This window comes from Channa argus, chromosome 2 (assembly GCF_033026475.1).
Source record: "Channa argus isolate prfri chromosome 2, Channa argus male v1.0, whole genome shotgun sequence".
NCBI lineage: Eukaryota > Metazoa > Chordata > Actinopteri > Anabantiformes > Channidae > Channa > Channa argus.
This window is the reverse complement of record NC_090198.1, coordinates 20,895,820-20,912,353: the sequence shown is the minus strand read 5'-3', so window position 1 is coordinate 20,912,353 and position 16,534 is coordinate 20,895,820. Positions and strand designations below refer to the sequence as shown.

General features: G+C 39.0%; 1 protein-coding gene across 1 annotated transcript; it reads left to right on the top strand.

The window, feature by feature from the left end:
- The first annotated feature begins 606 nt into the window (after positions 1-606).
- Positions 607-13,926, top strand: slc17a6b (solute carrier family 17 member 6b). The gene is made up of 12 exons (XM_067496312.1): positions 607-1,382; positions 2,722-2,977; positions 3,689-3,807; positions 5,468-5,582; positions 6,939-7,026; positions 7,162-7,248; positions 7,616-7,758; positions 7,849-7,998; positions 8,468-8,600; positions 8,930-9,040; positions 10,343-10,470; positions 10,712-13,926. Exons 1-12 carry the CDS (start codon positions 1,309-1,311, stop codon positions 11,051-11,053), a joined length of 1,746 nt encoding a protein of 581 aa, XP_067352413.1. The 5' UTR covers positions 607-1,308; the 3' UTR covers positions 11,054-13,926.
- Positions 13,927-16,534: the final 2,608 nt, after the last annotated feature.

Below are 16,534 nucleotides of genomic sequence, written 5' to 3'. Positions count from 1 at the left end.
AAATGATAATGCAAAAAAAGTTTTAAAAAGAAAGAAAAAATCATTCAATGCTTAAATTTCCCTTTGTGTCCACCAGATGGCACACAATGACCACAAATAACAGGAAATGTCCCTTATCGCTTTTCTCTTTTATCCTTTAATCCCCCATAATAATACCTCTATCTTAGCTTTAAGTTATTATTATTATTCACATTATTGTTGTTGTTATTAATATTATTATTTATTAATTGTTTGTTTATTAGGAATCTGCAGAAGGACAGTCTCAGTGAAAATTCATGAAATATTACAAAAAACTTATATGATGTTTTTAATGTTTTTGTGGGAAAAAGTGGTTGTCAAGAGGGAAGAAAATGTTGGAGACGCTTAAATTATCGATGGTTTCTATGCTGGGAAAAGCAGCCTGTTAGGGTGGGGTTGGGCGCGGGGAGGAGGGGGGGGAAACTCCTGCTCGTTTGGTTTCCATAGCACCGCCTCCGGTAGAGCAGCATCCTGCTTATATGGCGTTACTGTCCTTTTTTTGACTATACTTGTCTGAAAAATGAAAATTCATAATGACAATATAGAGGAGAAATAGAGTTGTGTTACACCTCATATCAATTGTCCAGCACACAAAGCGAGGGACTGGACTATGAAACAATCCCTCTTTTTTCCACTCAATGTCAAGCAGAATCATAAAGCTTATATACATTAGTATGTTGTATTTTCACTCTGGCCTTCACTAGCGCTGAGCAGCTGGCCAGCTGTTGGACGCGGAGCTGCTGTCGCTGACCTCGGTGCTGAACACGACGTCAGATGAACCTGCGCTCACCACAGGAGACACGATTCAGCCTCACTCCCTCTTTGATTTATTGAAGCTACTCCAAACACCCACTGCTGCTTTTTAACTTTGTTATTTTTTTTTGCCGTTCATTATTTCTATATCTATCTATATGCTTTTTTTGTTGCGGACACAGACCCATAAGGCTCGAAGACGCTGGCTATCCATTTCACCCCCTTTGGTTTCGGTGGGGATGGCACTTTGCGCGGCTACTGTACGCCAGGCGGGAGATGAGTTGGTGGTGGCGGTGGATGAAGGCGCACACCTCGTTTGATTCCCTTTCTTTACGCAAAGGTGTTTTCGCTTTAGCGCTTGCTTTGACCGTGAAAAGTAGACTCGCCTGTTGGATCTTCGCGTCCTTGGGCTCAGATTTCTTAGAACTTCGTTTATAGCTTTCCTTGTAGCCGCTGCAGTCGGCCATCCTGCGACGTAACATGACGATTAAGCAGTAAACAATATATTGAGAACATAGGCCTACACACAAACTGGATATGGAGTCAGTGAAGACAAGAGCCACGGCGGGGGTGAAGGAATTTGCGGGGAAGACCCTGGGTCATATGTACAGGTACAGACTGTTTTTTTCTTTTTTTTCATCCTGATTTGCGCGTGTAATTGATCTGATCTTATGATGTGGTTATTTTCATTCTGGATTTAATCCAAGCACGAGCTAAGGTGATGTGTGGGATTGCAGGCCACCTAAACGTTTTACAACTTACATAGATCTCTAGTCACGCCTCTAGAATGAGAAGAAAATTATGCAATCAAGTGTGTGTGCGCGTGCGCGTGCGTGGGTATGAGTGGTGAAGCCATGGGTTTGGATGAACTTGGATGCCACGGGATGAAAACGTGCACATGCACAGACAGTCCATCCTGATGCAGGAGGCCCTGGTCTCATTAACAGGCGGGTTTTACGCGATGTGCAGGCCACGCGTGATGTTTGGACTTTATGTCTAATTTGTAACACACTTCAACTTTTTTGTGGTGCACAGTAGTGATAAACCTACAGCACGTGTCTCATTCAGCCTCACGTAAAACACATTTTGGTCAATTCAGCTCAAACGTAGACTAGTCTGCATTTGAATAAATATAAATGTAAATTTGACAGATATATAGATAGATTAGATAGATTATTGACAGTAGATTATTGTCAGAATTGTCTGAGCCGTAAACTTTTTTTTTTTTTTTTGCATTTTATTCGATTCCCTTTTTGTCGTTTTTAATTTGCCTCAAATTTGTTTGCGGACACAAGGGTTTAAGTGTTTTTATGTTTTTTCATCCTGAATCTGGAGAAACTTGTGGCAAATAAATGTGCCTTTCCTGAGGGGAAAAATGGGGGGTTTTGAGGAATGCCCACAGACGTGTGTGTGTGTTTGTAGGGGCTGGGGGCTGCTGCGTGGTCCCGTGAATGCTAATTAGAGTGAAAGTGAGCGGGCTGCTGCAATGCGGTATCATCAGGGAACATATTCGCCTGTTTTTAGCCTGTTTTACCTGTTTAAGTGCGGAGTTTCTATATTTTTTATTACATTTTCTTAGGGACAAATACGTGAACATGTTGACTTTTAATTTGTATTTTTTTTTAGTTCCCCGTTTATGATACTCTTTAGTGTGACAGTGGAAAACCTTGAGTAAAAAATGCAGTGGATTGTAGAAGCTTCACCTCCCATACAACTGGCTGATTATGGTGATTCTCCGATAACTGATTTCTGCATTTTCTTAACTGAAATGACAAACCTCCCAGCCTATTAAAATAAATGCTGTTCATATATGGAAATAAAAAAGGGCCTAAGAAGTGTTTTTCATTGTAGAAGAAACTGTAGTTGTATTCGTTCAGCATCGTCACCTGATGTGATGCTATTTTACTGGGACACTCATTAGACTGTGTTGTCCTCACCTGGCTGCGGCAGGGTTTTAGAGAGGAAGCAGAAAACCGGGGATGTGATTGAGCTGACGGAGGATGGGCGGCCCCGGGAGGCCGCGGAGAAGAAGCCCCCGCTGTGTGACTGCAGGTGCTGCGGTCTGCCTCGGCGCTACATCATCGCAATCCTGAGCGGACTGGGTTTCTGCATCTCCTTCGGTATCCGGTGTAACTTGGGCGTGGCCATAGTGGGGATGGTCAACAACAGCACCATCCACCAGAACGGCAAGATCATCATCAAAGAGGTGTGGCGACGGCGCCAGACGCCGCTGACGTTCAAGACACAAGACACGTTACTCTTATTTTATTAAGAAACTAACCAAATTCATTTCTCCACCTGACACACAGAGCACATCAGGGCCTACTGCTGCACGAGGGCCTAAAATCATTTTTAAATTGTATAAAGAGCCCCATGAATCTTGAGCCACATTTTAATTTGAAGTTTGTGTAGGATTGTTTTTGATAGATCTTTCAAAACTTTCCCAAATTCCTAATCGGCCATAGACATTTGGCCTTTAGACTGTATTCTTATCTATATTACGTTTTTAAAATGTAAATATTAAAAAAGACGAAAAGACTGGTTTCCTCTTTGCACAGCCTAATCTTGTAGAATTATATTGCTCTATTCTATAGACTTGTGTTTTGGTCAAATTAGAGCAAATCTTATTTGTGTTTTTGCATTTAGATCAAATAGTCTATTAACCTGTGTGTACCAAACATGCAAAGTAACTTTTCTTTGACAGTACAGGGCCCATGAATGAATTTGGCGATCACATCAAAGTCACCTAATCGAAATCAAACTGCTGCAGGCCTTTAATAATCCGGCCTGTCAGCAGATCAATCTCTACAGACAATAATGTGCTCGTTTATTACTCGAATGTAATATGGTTCCAACTGAGGTCGTTTATCCAGTGATTCGTTTTTATACTGTTTTTTTTTTTTTTTTCATTTACCAGAAAGCCAAGTTCAATTGGGATCCGGAAACAGTGGGACTGATTCACGGATCTTTTTTCTGGGGCTACATCGTGACACAAATCCCGGGAGGATACATATCCTCCAGGCTGGCAGCGAACAGGTAGGCGGCCCTCCCCATGAATTACCATAAACAGCCCACAACACAGCCTCATTCATTTGGCAGATGAAGCGTTTTTTTTTCATTATTATTTTTGGCCTATTAAACGAAACATTTGGCGTGACAGCCTCTTCCTCTTATAATTACTTTCTTATTTTTAAAATAGAAAACGGACACATGTTGATTTGAATGCATTTAGAAACCAAAAGGTAAAAAAAAAAGGTAAATTCTTGTCGGAATTATGAATTAAATGAGCAAGTCACAGATATAAGATGAGTATTCAGCACCGGGCTGCCAGGCCCGCACTCCCCGGTGTCAGGGCTTGCTGCCACCTGTTAATGAGCTCCCTGGGGGGAGTGGGTCTAATCTGTCGCTCTCTCAAGGCAGGGACACCAGATCCTGTCTCGTAGCCAGAGGCTTTTATTCACATGAGCTCCGCCAACGCGTCATTATTGCTGACTGTAAGCACTAAAGTGAACACCGATAAGATGCACATTTTAGGGACGGGAGGTTCAAGATTGACTATTCCACGAAAAATGAAATGATCAGTCCCTGGCCTGTTGGTAACTCCATAATCTACTATATAAAGGCACATCGTTTCCGCTCAGGGTCACCGGAGGCCTAAATCTTGACAATGCCAAAACAATTGAGGCCTATAAATCAAAAGGCAAACTGCAGCTGAATGTAAACCAACAATTATTAAAAAGCTACGTTATTGTAGTGTTAATAGGGACCTTTATTTCTGTTTTTGTGCACAAGTGTTTATTTTCTGCTCCCCGTCCTCTTGATTGACACGAGGTTGTAATAATCGGGATTGGTCTCGTGCCCAGTTGTAGTCTCAACCGGATTAGGATTTGCCCCCCGCGTGCAGACGAGAGGGGCGGAGGAGGCGTGACAGAAATTAGAAAAAGCCCTGTATTTATGCCTTAATTTCTCTTGCTCAGCTGCTCCATAAAAAAAAGGATTGAAAAAAAATGCATAGGTAATGTACCTAATTTCTTTCTTTTCAATCATAATAAGCCTACACAAATATTATTTAAAAAGTTTCTACTCCCACCCACTAACTTTAATACATTAAAATGAAATGCCATTATTCACGAAAAACACATTTCTTCAACAGCACTAACGTGATAACGGTTGCTAAGCGACACGCTCGTAACTACGTGACCATTGAGGGGCGTAGCTGCCTAAAATATGTCTTTCTGTGACGTAAGAAGGACAACTGCGTCAATACCTAATGTTCTTGGGTATTATGATAAATATACACTACAGGGCTCAAATTCATCTGTTTAAAAGGACACTTGGTCTTTTGTGTAAAAAATATAAATCGATTAACCTTTTCAATGATAATTTCACTGGTGGAAAAAGTACATAGGGAGATCAAAACCTGCAAAAGTCATGAACTCAATATTATTAGCAACAAAATCTACCTACTAAAAGAAGTTTGCTCAGTGGCCTGTTTTTTTAGAATATTGTATGGGGTATAATTGATCATTTTAATAGTACAAACGCCACTTTATATTTGGATGTGAATCTTAATTATTTTCTGTAATAATGTGAGCTAATGGCACAAAGCAAGAATATAAAAAGGAATACACAATCAATTGGATGTAAAATCATTGTTGATAAATGGTATATTTAAAAGGCATCTTATCATTTTCAGGGTATTTGGTGCAGCCATTGTCTTAACATCGATTCTCAACATGTTCATTCCCTCGGCTGCCAAAGTCCATTATGGGTGTGTCATTTTTGTCAGAATACTACAAGGACTGGTGGAGGTAAGCGGATGTTGACCTCTAAAAATGTTTAACAATATCTTTCTACCGTTTTATAAAAAGTGATAATGTGTAATGAATCCAACGTATTAATGAATAAAAATCAGCACTGAAGGGTACTGTCACCCTTATGCAAAAGTGACAATTGTCTGGTGCATTTCTTGGATTTCTGTTGCTACAGCTGTAGATTTGCAGCTGAAACACAATACAAAGGGGCTTCCTGCAAAATTTACTCCATGGGAAAGCAAAGCTGATACTGTAACAGACAGTGGATATTCAGCCAGAGGAAATGTGAGATGAGCTGTATTGATTCTGTCCACTACAGCTGAATGTTTGTGGGATAGTCCAGCTTCTGTTTTACTGTCACTCTTTGTGTCCTGGATACACAACAGCAGCATGTGTGTATTCAGGTACATGTAAAGACAAAGAGAGGCATGTAGTTAATCTTGACATGTTATTGTCTGTTACAGTGAAAAATACAAAAATATACTACTTAGTTCTTACATATACAAATAGGAAACAAATATTAAACATAAAACTAAATCTTTTTATTTTTTAAGCAAGACAATCTTTGGTTTGTTTCAACGTTTCCATCAGCAGCAGCATCTAACTTGGTGCAGCACATTTTCACTTAATGCTTAATAGTTTTTATTAATCTGGTGGAGAATAATCAAACACAATTTACCTTTATAATCTAATATTTCCCCCTTTTAAAGACATCGCTCTTCTATGTCTAGGCAGAATGCATTTTACATCGGCACAGCCTTTTCAAATTAGTGGCTGATGAACATTTAATAGCTGCAGGGCTGCTTTGCTCCATGTTCAGCTCATGAGGTCCTCTTTGCTCATGGCACTGGGGAGTTTGTTCATCTTAATTACAAGGGTGAACATGTTAATTTTTTTAAATTATTTTATCAGATGTCTCTTGGTTCATGTTCATGACCAGACGGGCAGTCCCTCACAAATGGTCAGTACATCCCTAACTCAAATAATCTAGAAATACATCTTAAAGAAAAGAGTGAATATAGAGAATGATGTGTAAAATTATATCGGTTTTCTTCATTCATATATAGATTTTAAGACCATTATTTACTAGAGCAATACTGTATTGAATCCACCAAAAATTATTAAAAACGATTGCCTGGATGTGGCCTAAAATGTATTTATTGTATAAACCACTCTCTCTTGGAAAGGCAAAAATGTCTGAGTGACCACTTTCAAAGAATAAATGCCTTTATTTATTATTCATTATTTACAAATAATTAGCAAGACAACATGGCGCTTTGGTCTCTTGCAAACTGTCTTTGTGTGTTTTCTCATCATGAAGTAAAATAATTTGTTGCTGTGTGGTGTGTTTAGGGAGTGACCTATCCAGCCTGTCATGGCATCTGGAGTAAGTGGGCTCCTCCCCTGGAGAGGAGTCGTCTGGCAACCATCTCATTTTGTGGTAAATACTTACTATTCCCTTTTATTATTCACCATCTTTATAAAGAAAGTGGATCCAGAATTAGTGTTTCATATGAGACAGTATTGGTTAATAAGTTTTATCTTCTGAATTCTAACTCCGCTGTGTCGTTGTAAGGCTCCTATGCCGGTGCTGTGATAGCGATGCCTCTGGCTGGCATCCTGGTTCAGTACATTGGGTGGTCTTCTGTGTTCTATGTCTACGGTAAGACTGAAAGATAGAAGCTTAAGTGTACATGCATATGTATATTGTTGCACAAATGAATTGCTTAATTTTAAGCTTGGTTAAAACCTTAAGAATTTGACAGCAAGAGTCCAGTGAAAGTCAAATAGATTTATCTAGGCAGACCGTGTATTGATTTCCGCCCCCCTGATGTTTTGGTGTGTCAATAAATAACCTCCAGTCTTTCACTCTGGACTGAATACAGTTAGCTTTCCTAGGTTGTATTCTCTCAGGCCTTTTGGAAAGATCAGGATGGCAAACATTTAATGCTGTTTTTAAAATTATTAGCTTAGTGCTTCAGGTGTAATCATCTAAAATGTCTGACATGTAATCTGTCTGTGATATGCAGGGTGCTTTGGCATCTTCTGGTATATGTTCTGGGTCTTAGTGTCTTATGAGAGCCCTGCTGAGCATCCCACCATCACTGATGAGGAACGCTGCTATATTGAGGAGAGCATTGGAGAGAGTGCCAAGCTAATGGGTCCTGCCGAGGTTAAGGGACATCCTAAGATAACAATAAACATTAATTACTCCGTGCAGTAATCTTTGATTTTGTTTGACAATGTATAAAATCTATTCCAGAAATTCAAGACCCCATGGAAGAAGTTCTTTACCTCTATGCCTGTCTATGCAATCATTGTGGCCAACTTCTGCAGAAGCTGGACGTTTTACCTGCTGCTGATCAGCCAGCCTGCATACTTCGAGGAAGTGTTTGGCTTTGAGATAAGCAAGGTGATCTACACGTCAGAGGGCTGGTGATAAAAGATAGAATGTTATGGAAAAGGCTCGGTCGGATAAGTGGTTACAGATAACGGATGGATGGATGTCATGGAAAAACACATCAGTGTTTTAGAGTCAGACATTGTAGAGCACGAGGTAGTGATGTTGGACAGACTAATTATCAAAGTCAGTGTCAGTGTAGCTGTGGTTGTTTGTCCTGAACTCATATGTTACATAAGAAGGAAAATTCAGTTCATAGGCCATTGTTGAGGATTGATTCTTTTCAGCCACCTGTCATGTCATCAACAAATAAAGAACATTGGCAATAACAGAACACATAACGAATATGGAATATAATTATGTGGGAAGATACAATTAAAGTGGCAACAAATGCAGTTGAAAAAACATTTTGTACTGCATTTGCTTCAAATAAATGTATTTTGCTGCAGGTTGTTTGGTAAAATTCTGTATGTGGTTGCAGGTTGGCATACTGTCTGCCCTCCCCCACTTAGTGATGACCATCATTGTGCCCATAGGGGGCCAGCTGGCTGACTACCTGCGCAGCAGGAACATCCTGTCAACCACCACTGTCAGGAAAATCATGAACTGTGGAGGTGAGAAGTCAGAACCGAGGTAGAAGTGTCCACACCTCTCTCTGTGTACAGCTCCTGGGTGTTGTTTTCAGTGTTAGATCCATGCTCTGTTTTTTCAGCCAGATGGGTTTAAGAGATGGCTGTGTTTGTATTTCTGTAAAAAAAAATCTATCTGTTCAATACTAGTACACAAGTTGACTCGCTGATTGTGACTGTGCATTGATTTCATATCTGTCACTTACGTAATTGAGTGCAGACCATGTATCGTGCTTAATTCAATTGGCACCATGAAGACCAACAGCCCGTGGGCTTCGTGTGTGCATGTGTGACCCGCTGTCTCTCTCTGTTAGGTTTTGGCATGGAAGCCACATTGCTGCTGGTTGTAGGATTTTCCCACAGCAAGGGGATGGCCATCTCCTTCCTGGTGCTGGCAGTAGGCTTCAGTGGATTTGCCATATCAGGTTAGTACAAAGAGAACATACTTTCAACATAATCAGACTATTATTTAAATCTGCTTTAGGGTATTATATATAGTAGTTCAAGTGATCAGTGTTGGGGATAAGTGAAATGTGGCTTTTAATAATTTTCACAGTAGAAGGGCCATGGGATTTTGGGAGGCTGAGACAAGGCTAATTAGACAGATCTAAAGGGGATAAACATTTCACAACAACTATTGCTGTTACAGTATTTGTGCCATATTTTGTATGGAAGAGATAAAAATTACCAATTACATTACCACCTAAAATTCACCCATTAACAGGTTCTAACTTGATTATTTGTTCCTGAAGTAAAACAAAAGCACGGTGGTAGCACTGCAAAAGAAGATAAGCATGTTATACACAATGCCAACGTACACCTTTAATTTAGCAGTCTGTATTTGCGGTGTATACCTCCACGAATGAAGTAGATTTGTGGAAGTTCATCTGATTTTTTAAAGTTTTCATCCTTTTTATATAATTTCACTAAAGGAAAAATGACATTTTCTGCAACTGCCCGTTGTAGTGAAGACAACCTCATCTTTCCAAATAGAAAATTAACACTCAATTTTGGTTGACAACCAAAACTATATCCCATATTTTGCATTTCCATACAAAGACAACATGCCAAACTGGTAAAAATTAGCACTAAACTTAGATTTTCTATCCAGACTTTTTGAAAGAAATGTAGGGATTTTAAGATATTTTAAGAAATAGTTGTATAAAGAAGACATAGAAAAAAACATAGAAACATTTTGAGATGAACTTTAAATTCAAATGTTAGCATATATACCCGGTAAAAGATTCCTTAATAAAAAAGATTTCAGATGGTATTGGTTTTTATTGGCTTGAAGACTAAACCCTCCAGCTTTTTGAATCACTCATTCAACAGATTATTTCATGTTTATGCTGGGGTTTGTGAGTGAGCGCAAAATCAGTTTCCTGGCCGTTGTTCTTGAGCTTTCTCCTAGAGTGTTAAATAATTCAGTGCGAGCTGGCCTGGGGGATTTGCCAGGCAGGCGGTGTGCAGCAGCTCTCTTGGACACTTATTCATTCAGCCAGAGTCAGAGTGGGGGGAGGAGGAGGATGTGCAGCGAGTTGCTGCCTATTTTTACAACCACATGGTCACCACTTGTGCTGATTTTATCTAGTGTCCTGATTCGATTGCTTGATACACACTCTCACTGTCCTTCATTTAGCTTTCAAATCTGGCAGCATGGCCTTGTCATAAATCACAGGGCAAATTTATTAACAATATTTTTCTTTTGTATGTGTTTGCTCAACCAGGCTTTAATGTCAATCACCTGGATATTGCTCCACGTTACGCCAGTATCCTAATGGGCATCTCTAATGGTGTGGGCACTCTCTCTGGTATGGTGTGCCCACTGATTGTTGGTGCCATGACAAAGAACAAGGTGAGTGCTTTAAAGTAATAAAGTAATGTAATAAAGATCCTCTTATTTCATTTTTGTGCAATAAGCCTAAATGTAGGCCTAAATAAATCCCTTCAGGTGCACAGTACAAATAGATATTGAATGATAACACAGTAACATCCAGTTCTAATAAGGATAAAATGTCTTTTCATGGGAGAATTTACAATTAAGAGTCTAGATTTTTCATTATATGTTAAAAAGTTTGTTTGTCTTTCCTCTTCAGACTCGAGAGGAATGGCAGTATGTGTTCCTGATTGCCTCAATGGTGCATTATGGGGGTGTGATCTTCTATGGGATATTTGCATCAGGTGAAAAACAGCCGTGGGCCGACCCAGAACTGACCAATGAGGAGAAGTGTGGGTTCATCGATGAGGATGAGCTGGCAGAAGAAACAGGTGACATCACTCAGAGTTACGGTGCTTTTGGTGGTCCGGCTAAGACATACGGTGCGACCACGCAGGTGAATGGAGGCTGGGCTACCAGCTGGGAGAAGACAGAGGAGTACATCCAAGAAGAAGCACAGGCAGGAGGCTACGGATACAGGCAGGAGGAGGGATACTCCTAGACCAAAAATATATTTACTGACACATGAGTAGACCTATTTTCCTGAGTGTGCATAAGTTTAGTCATTTAAAAAAAAAAAATCAAGAAATGAGAAACAAGAAAAACTGCAATCCATTGTTGTATTGTTTGCACAAATTCTAACAAAAAAATCAACTTAATGTAGAAATTACTAAAATATATAGAAAATCTAAAGCTATCTGATGAATAGAGGTGTTACACATATCAAATTGGCAGTCTGTAAGTGTATTATTATAAATACTGATATATTTATTTGGAGTGCAATTGTGTGTTAACGTGAAAATATTTGTCCCATCAGCTGAGGCTTTCTGACCACACTAAAGCCTATAGGGTTACATACATGTAGGAGCTGCCTTTCTGAACAGACCCCTTATTTAACAAATGACTTGTTACAGTGCAACGTTCTACGAGCCAGCCATTACAGTGTATCAACATGTCACTGCACAGCGTAAACTGAAAGTAGACCCTCTGTTGATATAGATTGTACTGTATCTCTCCTGAATGCACTAAGAGTAGTGTGTCCTTTTAATGCACAATATGATGGATTGTGTTTTTTATTATCATTAGCTTCTGTAAGTCCCTAACATGCAAGTGACCTGGTATGATGAGCAGCATAATGACTTGTGCTGACTGTTTGGTTACGCTTGCATATAAATGTCTTTGGTTTGTTTGCTGAGTTTTGCAACTTGTTACCTCTACAGTAGAGAGTTTTAAGTTTAGCATTTGTAGCCCGTCACAGCTCAGCAGTGTAGTGCAGGACCGAAGCCATTCTCATTATTACATAGTCATCATTACTGTTGTACCAACGCGTTGTGAAGAGACTTGTCTTGACCAAATCGTATATGTTATATGAGATATGAAACAGACAATGTTCAAAGGAAAGATATGTAAATTTATCAAATTTAGACATTGTAGATCTAGAGACTCATGGTCGTGCATGACCTTATGATCGGTTTGTGCAATGCAAAGACGTTAGGAAATTGCAAAGAAGCCAAAATCAGTATGAGAATTTTACTTATTAAAACAGCAAATCCAATAATATAGGGAGTTTTAATATGCAATATTATCTAAATAGATATTTACATTAACTGTGAGTAACTTTAATGATAAAAATATATTACATAACTTTTTTGAACTCTTTGTGTTGGTAGAAATTTTCTCCAAAACAGAGCTAAATATGTGAAGCTGCAGTCAAAGTCGCAATATATGCTAAACCAATCAGAGAATTGCAGCTATTTCTGCTTGATGAGTATGTTCCAGAGCATTCTGCTTTATTGTAAATTTGAATCACCGGCAGAGCTTCCAGAGCACAGCAGAGCAGTGAGAGAGAGGGCTGGCTTTAGTGGCATACTGTAGCCTCAAAGTTGCTGAAAGTATTTCTCTATTCCTAACAATGAATGAACTCTTGTTAACTGCTCATTGTGACTGTGCGGTTGAGGTTTGACAAAATTTGATGTCATCACATTTGGCTTCAAATGTTAGCAGGGATCCGAGTGTTCATGTAGTATCTCATTGTTTAAAGTGAGAAGAAGCTAAAGAATATATTTTTTTCAGCCACGACTTCTGAAACTAAAAGCAGATGCATTTAAAGTGTCAGATGACACTATAGATGTTGAAGTGAACATTCTCAGACAAGTATTTGAATATTTACAAATGTATATCTATACTTTGCATTAAGATCAACAAAACATTCTCTTTATAGTTATAGAGGAGATAAGGTAGAAGAGGCGATTTGCCAACTGCCATTTTTCCATTTCCATTACAGAATGGATATGGATATATGTCTTTCTGAGTCTGGTGATAAAAGTTGTTCAAAGCTCCTTTACAGAAAGAACAAGCAATGGCTCCAGAGCCTGCTTCACCTTTATTCTGCACTTACACTGACAAGATCTGAAGGGCCCAGTTTTGTTTAATTTGCCACTTGTCTAGAGACTTTACGTCAGCACTTCACAATATAGATGTGTGTGAATCTGTATTTATGCATGGAACAAAGTGAACTTTGTGGTGTGTCCTTTTATTTATGTTTCTCTTTATTTCAAGCTTATTTGTCTTTGTCTCAGAAACTGTTACTGATGCTTCAATTTCTTTGCACAATTAACCAAAGGTAAAGAGCAGAGCAGGGGTTTAACAGGAGGTTAAATATTTTTAAGGCAGTACAAACCATCAACAGTGAGGTTCCAGTGTGCAGGTAGCACCAAACATTACTCAGTGTACAAAGCAATAAATCCATAGTAACAGTTCTGGTCAAACATCATGAACGGTCATTATGTAACTGTTTTTTATGCATTTGTTTAAAAGTTGTGTTTTTTTGTGATAACAAACGTAGAAAATTAACACTTGTAAAGACAAAATATAGAAATATAGCTACAAAAATATAGTAATAGAGTCCAATACAAACGTCTTTGACAGCAAAAAAGTGCAAAGAGTTTGTGACGGGGCTGCTCACCAGATGCGAATGATAAAATGAGCTCTGTCTAAAAGGCGGATGCTCTTCTTCATATTTCTGTTTTTGTATGGTCCACATGGACTTTGTGCTGTTGTTGCTTCCCTCCCTCTTTTTAACACTCTGTCATACCTCAAATCTTAGTTTAATGTTTTCCATTAACTGTACCTTCCCTTTATGGTCCTGATTTCACTGTCATAATATTCACCGACATAAAAGCTAATAAACAGGCAATTATACATTTTCAAAAACGACAAAAATGTGCAACCTTAGACAATGAAAAAAATTCCAGTTTTTGTGCCTCTGAAGTTACAATGTGATTCTATGGCTTCTGTTACTGTGTAAATTGAGAGGTTTGTTGATGTCAAAATGAAATACTCTATATCCTTTTTTGATTAAAAAAAGCAAACAAATCTCCGTGTGCTGAGCATTTGTACTGGCAGCAAGATGAGAAAATAACCGATTTCAATGCATAAACGTATAAGCATTGTGTTTTTCAGTTATTTGATCATCACTACATATTCTGCTTCTTGTACTGAGCAACATTGTCACTCACTGTTTCTGGCCATTTGATGATTGTACAAGACAAGAAGTGTACAAGAAGTACAATTTGGTTAATTTTAAGGGCACATATACAATATTTACTCTTACTGAGCTCTGTGTTTGATCTCCCATCTTGTAATTCAAATATCCAATTTATTTTAGCTGATTCATTAGGTTTAACACATTTTTTTCAACTGTGTCTTTATGTTATTTGGCTGATTTTTCATACTTTAATATGTGATTTAACTTAATTGGTTTCTGTGCAAATGTTGAACTATTGCAGCCTTTTCATTATCAAGGTTATTTAATGTGTATTATGTCATTTACTTTCTTTTGCATTTTTTGTGTTGTGTTTGTGAAACAAATCCTTATTAGTGGGTCAACACACATCAGACAACCTTATAGTATAGATAAATAGAATGTTACATGAGTCTCAGTATCAGTCAAAAAATCCATGCACATATTTTCAAACAAAATGGAAAAAATTGACACAGCATTTAACAAAGAGAGATCAGCAAATGCTCACATGGTATTTATGGATTTTGAGAATATTGTCTGTCCTAAAAAAACAATAGTTTGGGTACTTTACCAAACGGGAATTTGTCTACTTTCCTGTCAGTTCAGTGTCTGTGTTGATTTTCGAAGAAGAAGGAGGTTCGGTGTGGCTCTGGAAGATGACTCAACAACTACAGAAACCATGTGTAATGATACCTCAGACTGGGGCACCTGTTGGTAGCACGGTGTTTCAGAATTACTATGAAAACATCTGTGTATTATCATAGACATTATCATAGCTTATAGCTTTTAATTTAAAGGTCAACTTCACAATGTCATCACATTCCTTCATACAACAAGTGCGAGTACATGGATTACATTGTAATCCCTCTGCCTTCTCTGCACTCAAATATATCTCTACCTCCTCAGAAGATGTCTTCTAGAGGAGTTCTGGGGGGACAGGTCGACCAAAGATAGAGGAAAGAACCAAAGATACGTCAGCTAAATTCATAACATCCATCCATCTATTATCAGCAACTGCTTATCCTGTTCAGAGTCACAGGGGGGCTGAAGCCTATCCCAGCAGTCATTGGGTGAGAGGCAGGGTTCAACCTGGACCGGTCCCCAGTCTATCGCAGGGCCAATACAGAGAGACTTACACATTAAAACTCACATTCACACCTACAGGCAATTTAGAGTCACCAAGTAAACTAACATGCATGTCTTTGTAATATGGGAGGAAACTTACGCAAGCACGAAGAGAGCATGCAAACTCCACACAGAAAGGCTGCACCAGGCTGGGGATGCAACCCGGCAACCTTCTACGATCTGTGTGTAATATCAGAACAAAAAGCAGAGTGAGTTTTTGCTACAAGGCCACAGGAAGTGCACAGTGTCTGTGAAATCAATAGGGCCAGTCCCCAGAGTTTTGGCAGACCTATTGACTGTTCTAACCACTTAATGGAGATGAAAGGGAGGAGGACCACTTATTGAGCTATTCGAAGGTGCTACTTCGACTTAGAACCCGACCCCTACCTCCACCAACAAAGCTTTGACACACACTTCTTAGGGATGATCATCAGAGGATATGCAACAAATAGTAGACCTGAGCCCAAATAGAACTAAATATCTTGCTTTGCTTCATGAACATTAAACCCTTTCATGCCAAGAAAAAAAGGGAAAATAACATACATTTTTGCAATTCTTTGTTACCATAGCCTACAGCAAGAAATAATCTTGTTCACAATTGCTTTTGTATTAGCAATTCTTCTCAGTGGTAAACAGATCCAGTTACAGAAATGTAGGCTCTTCTACACACAAAGTAATGACACTTTGAAGTACACTTATCTAAATATGTAAAACCTGAAAAATATATACAAGTCACATATACAAGTCATTTTGCATGGATTGGTTTCATTTTTTATTTATTTAAATTTTATTTATGAGAGACACACAGCATTGTCAAAAGATGTAAATGCATCAGGTGCTAAGCCCAAATGCTAACTTTCATCTTCAGTATCTAAAACAGATTCCTGCACTGTGCAGAGCTGTTTTAGAGAAGTAACAGTCAGACCACTTTCTTTGCTGACATCAGTGACGTCAAACTCTGCAGGAGCTCTGTAAAGCCCAAGGTGACACAGAGATCAGTGTTTGATTGATGCACAACTTCTGTATCAAGTGATATTAAAAACACCCTCCCTGTCCTCTGTCCATCTGTGTGCGTGTGTGTGTGTTATTGTGACTCTCGTCCCGGTTCAGCTCATTGCTTTTGTTAATTTGACACGCTCGATAAATGTGTCACCAGCCACAGCTAAATAGTATTTTCTCACAGTCAACCAGCCAGAACCATCATCTTGTTCCGGTGCAAACAAGGGAGGTGACCCATAACCCTTTCTCGCCATCAATCCGCCACTTTCCCCAAGGTAACGTCATCCTGATGATGCAAATCTCTGTGCAGGAAGATGACACCCAGCAGCTCTTTAC

Bases quoted from the DNA above. Each gene is read 5' to 3' on its own strand.
- slc17a6b (XM_067496312.1), top strand. From the start codon at position 1,309: ATGGAGTCAGTGAAGACAAGAGCCACGGCGGGGGTGAAGGAATTTGCG. The intron at 5,583-6,938 runs GTAAGCGGATGT...TGGTGTGTTTAG, and splicing joins TACTACAAGGACTGGTGGAG to GGAGTGACCTATCCAGCCTG. The intron at 7,027-7,161 runs GTAAATACTTAC...TGTCGTTGTAAG, and splicing joins GGCAACCATCTCATTTTGTG to GCTCCTATGCCGGTGCTGTG.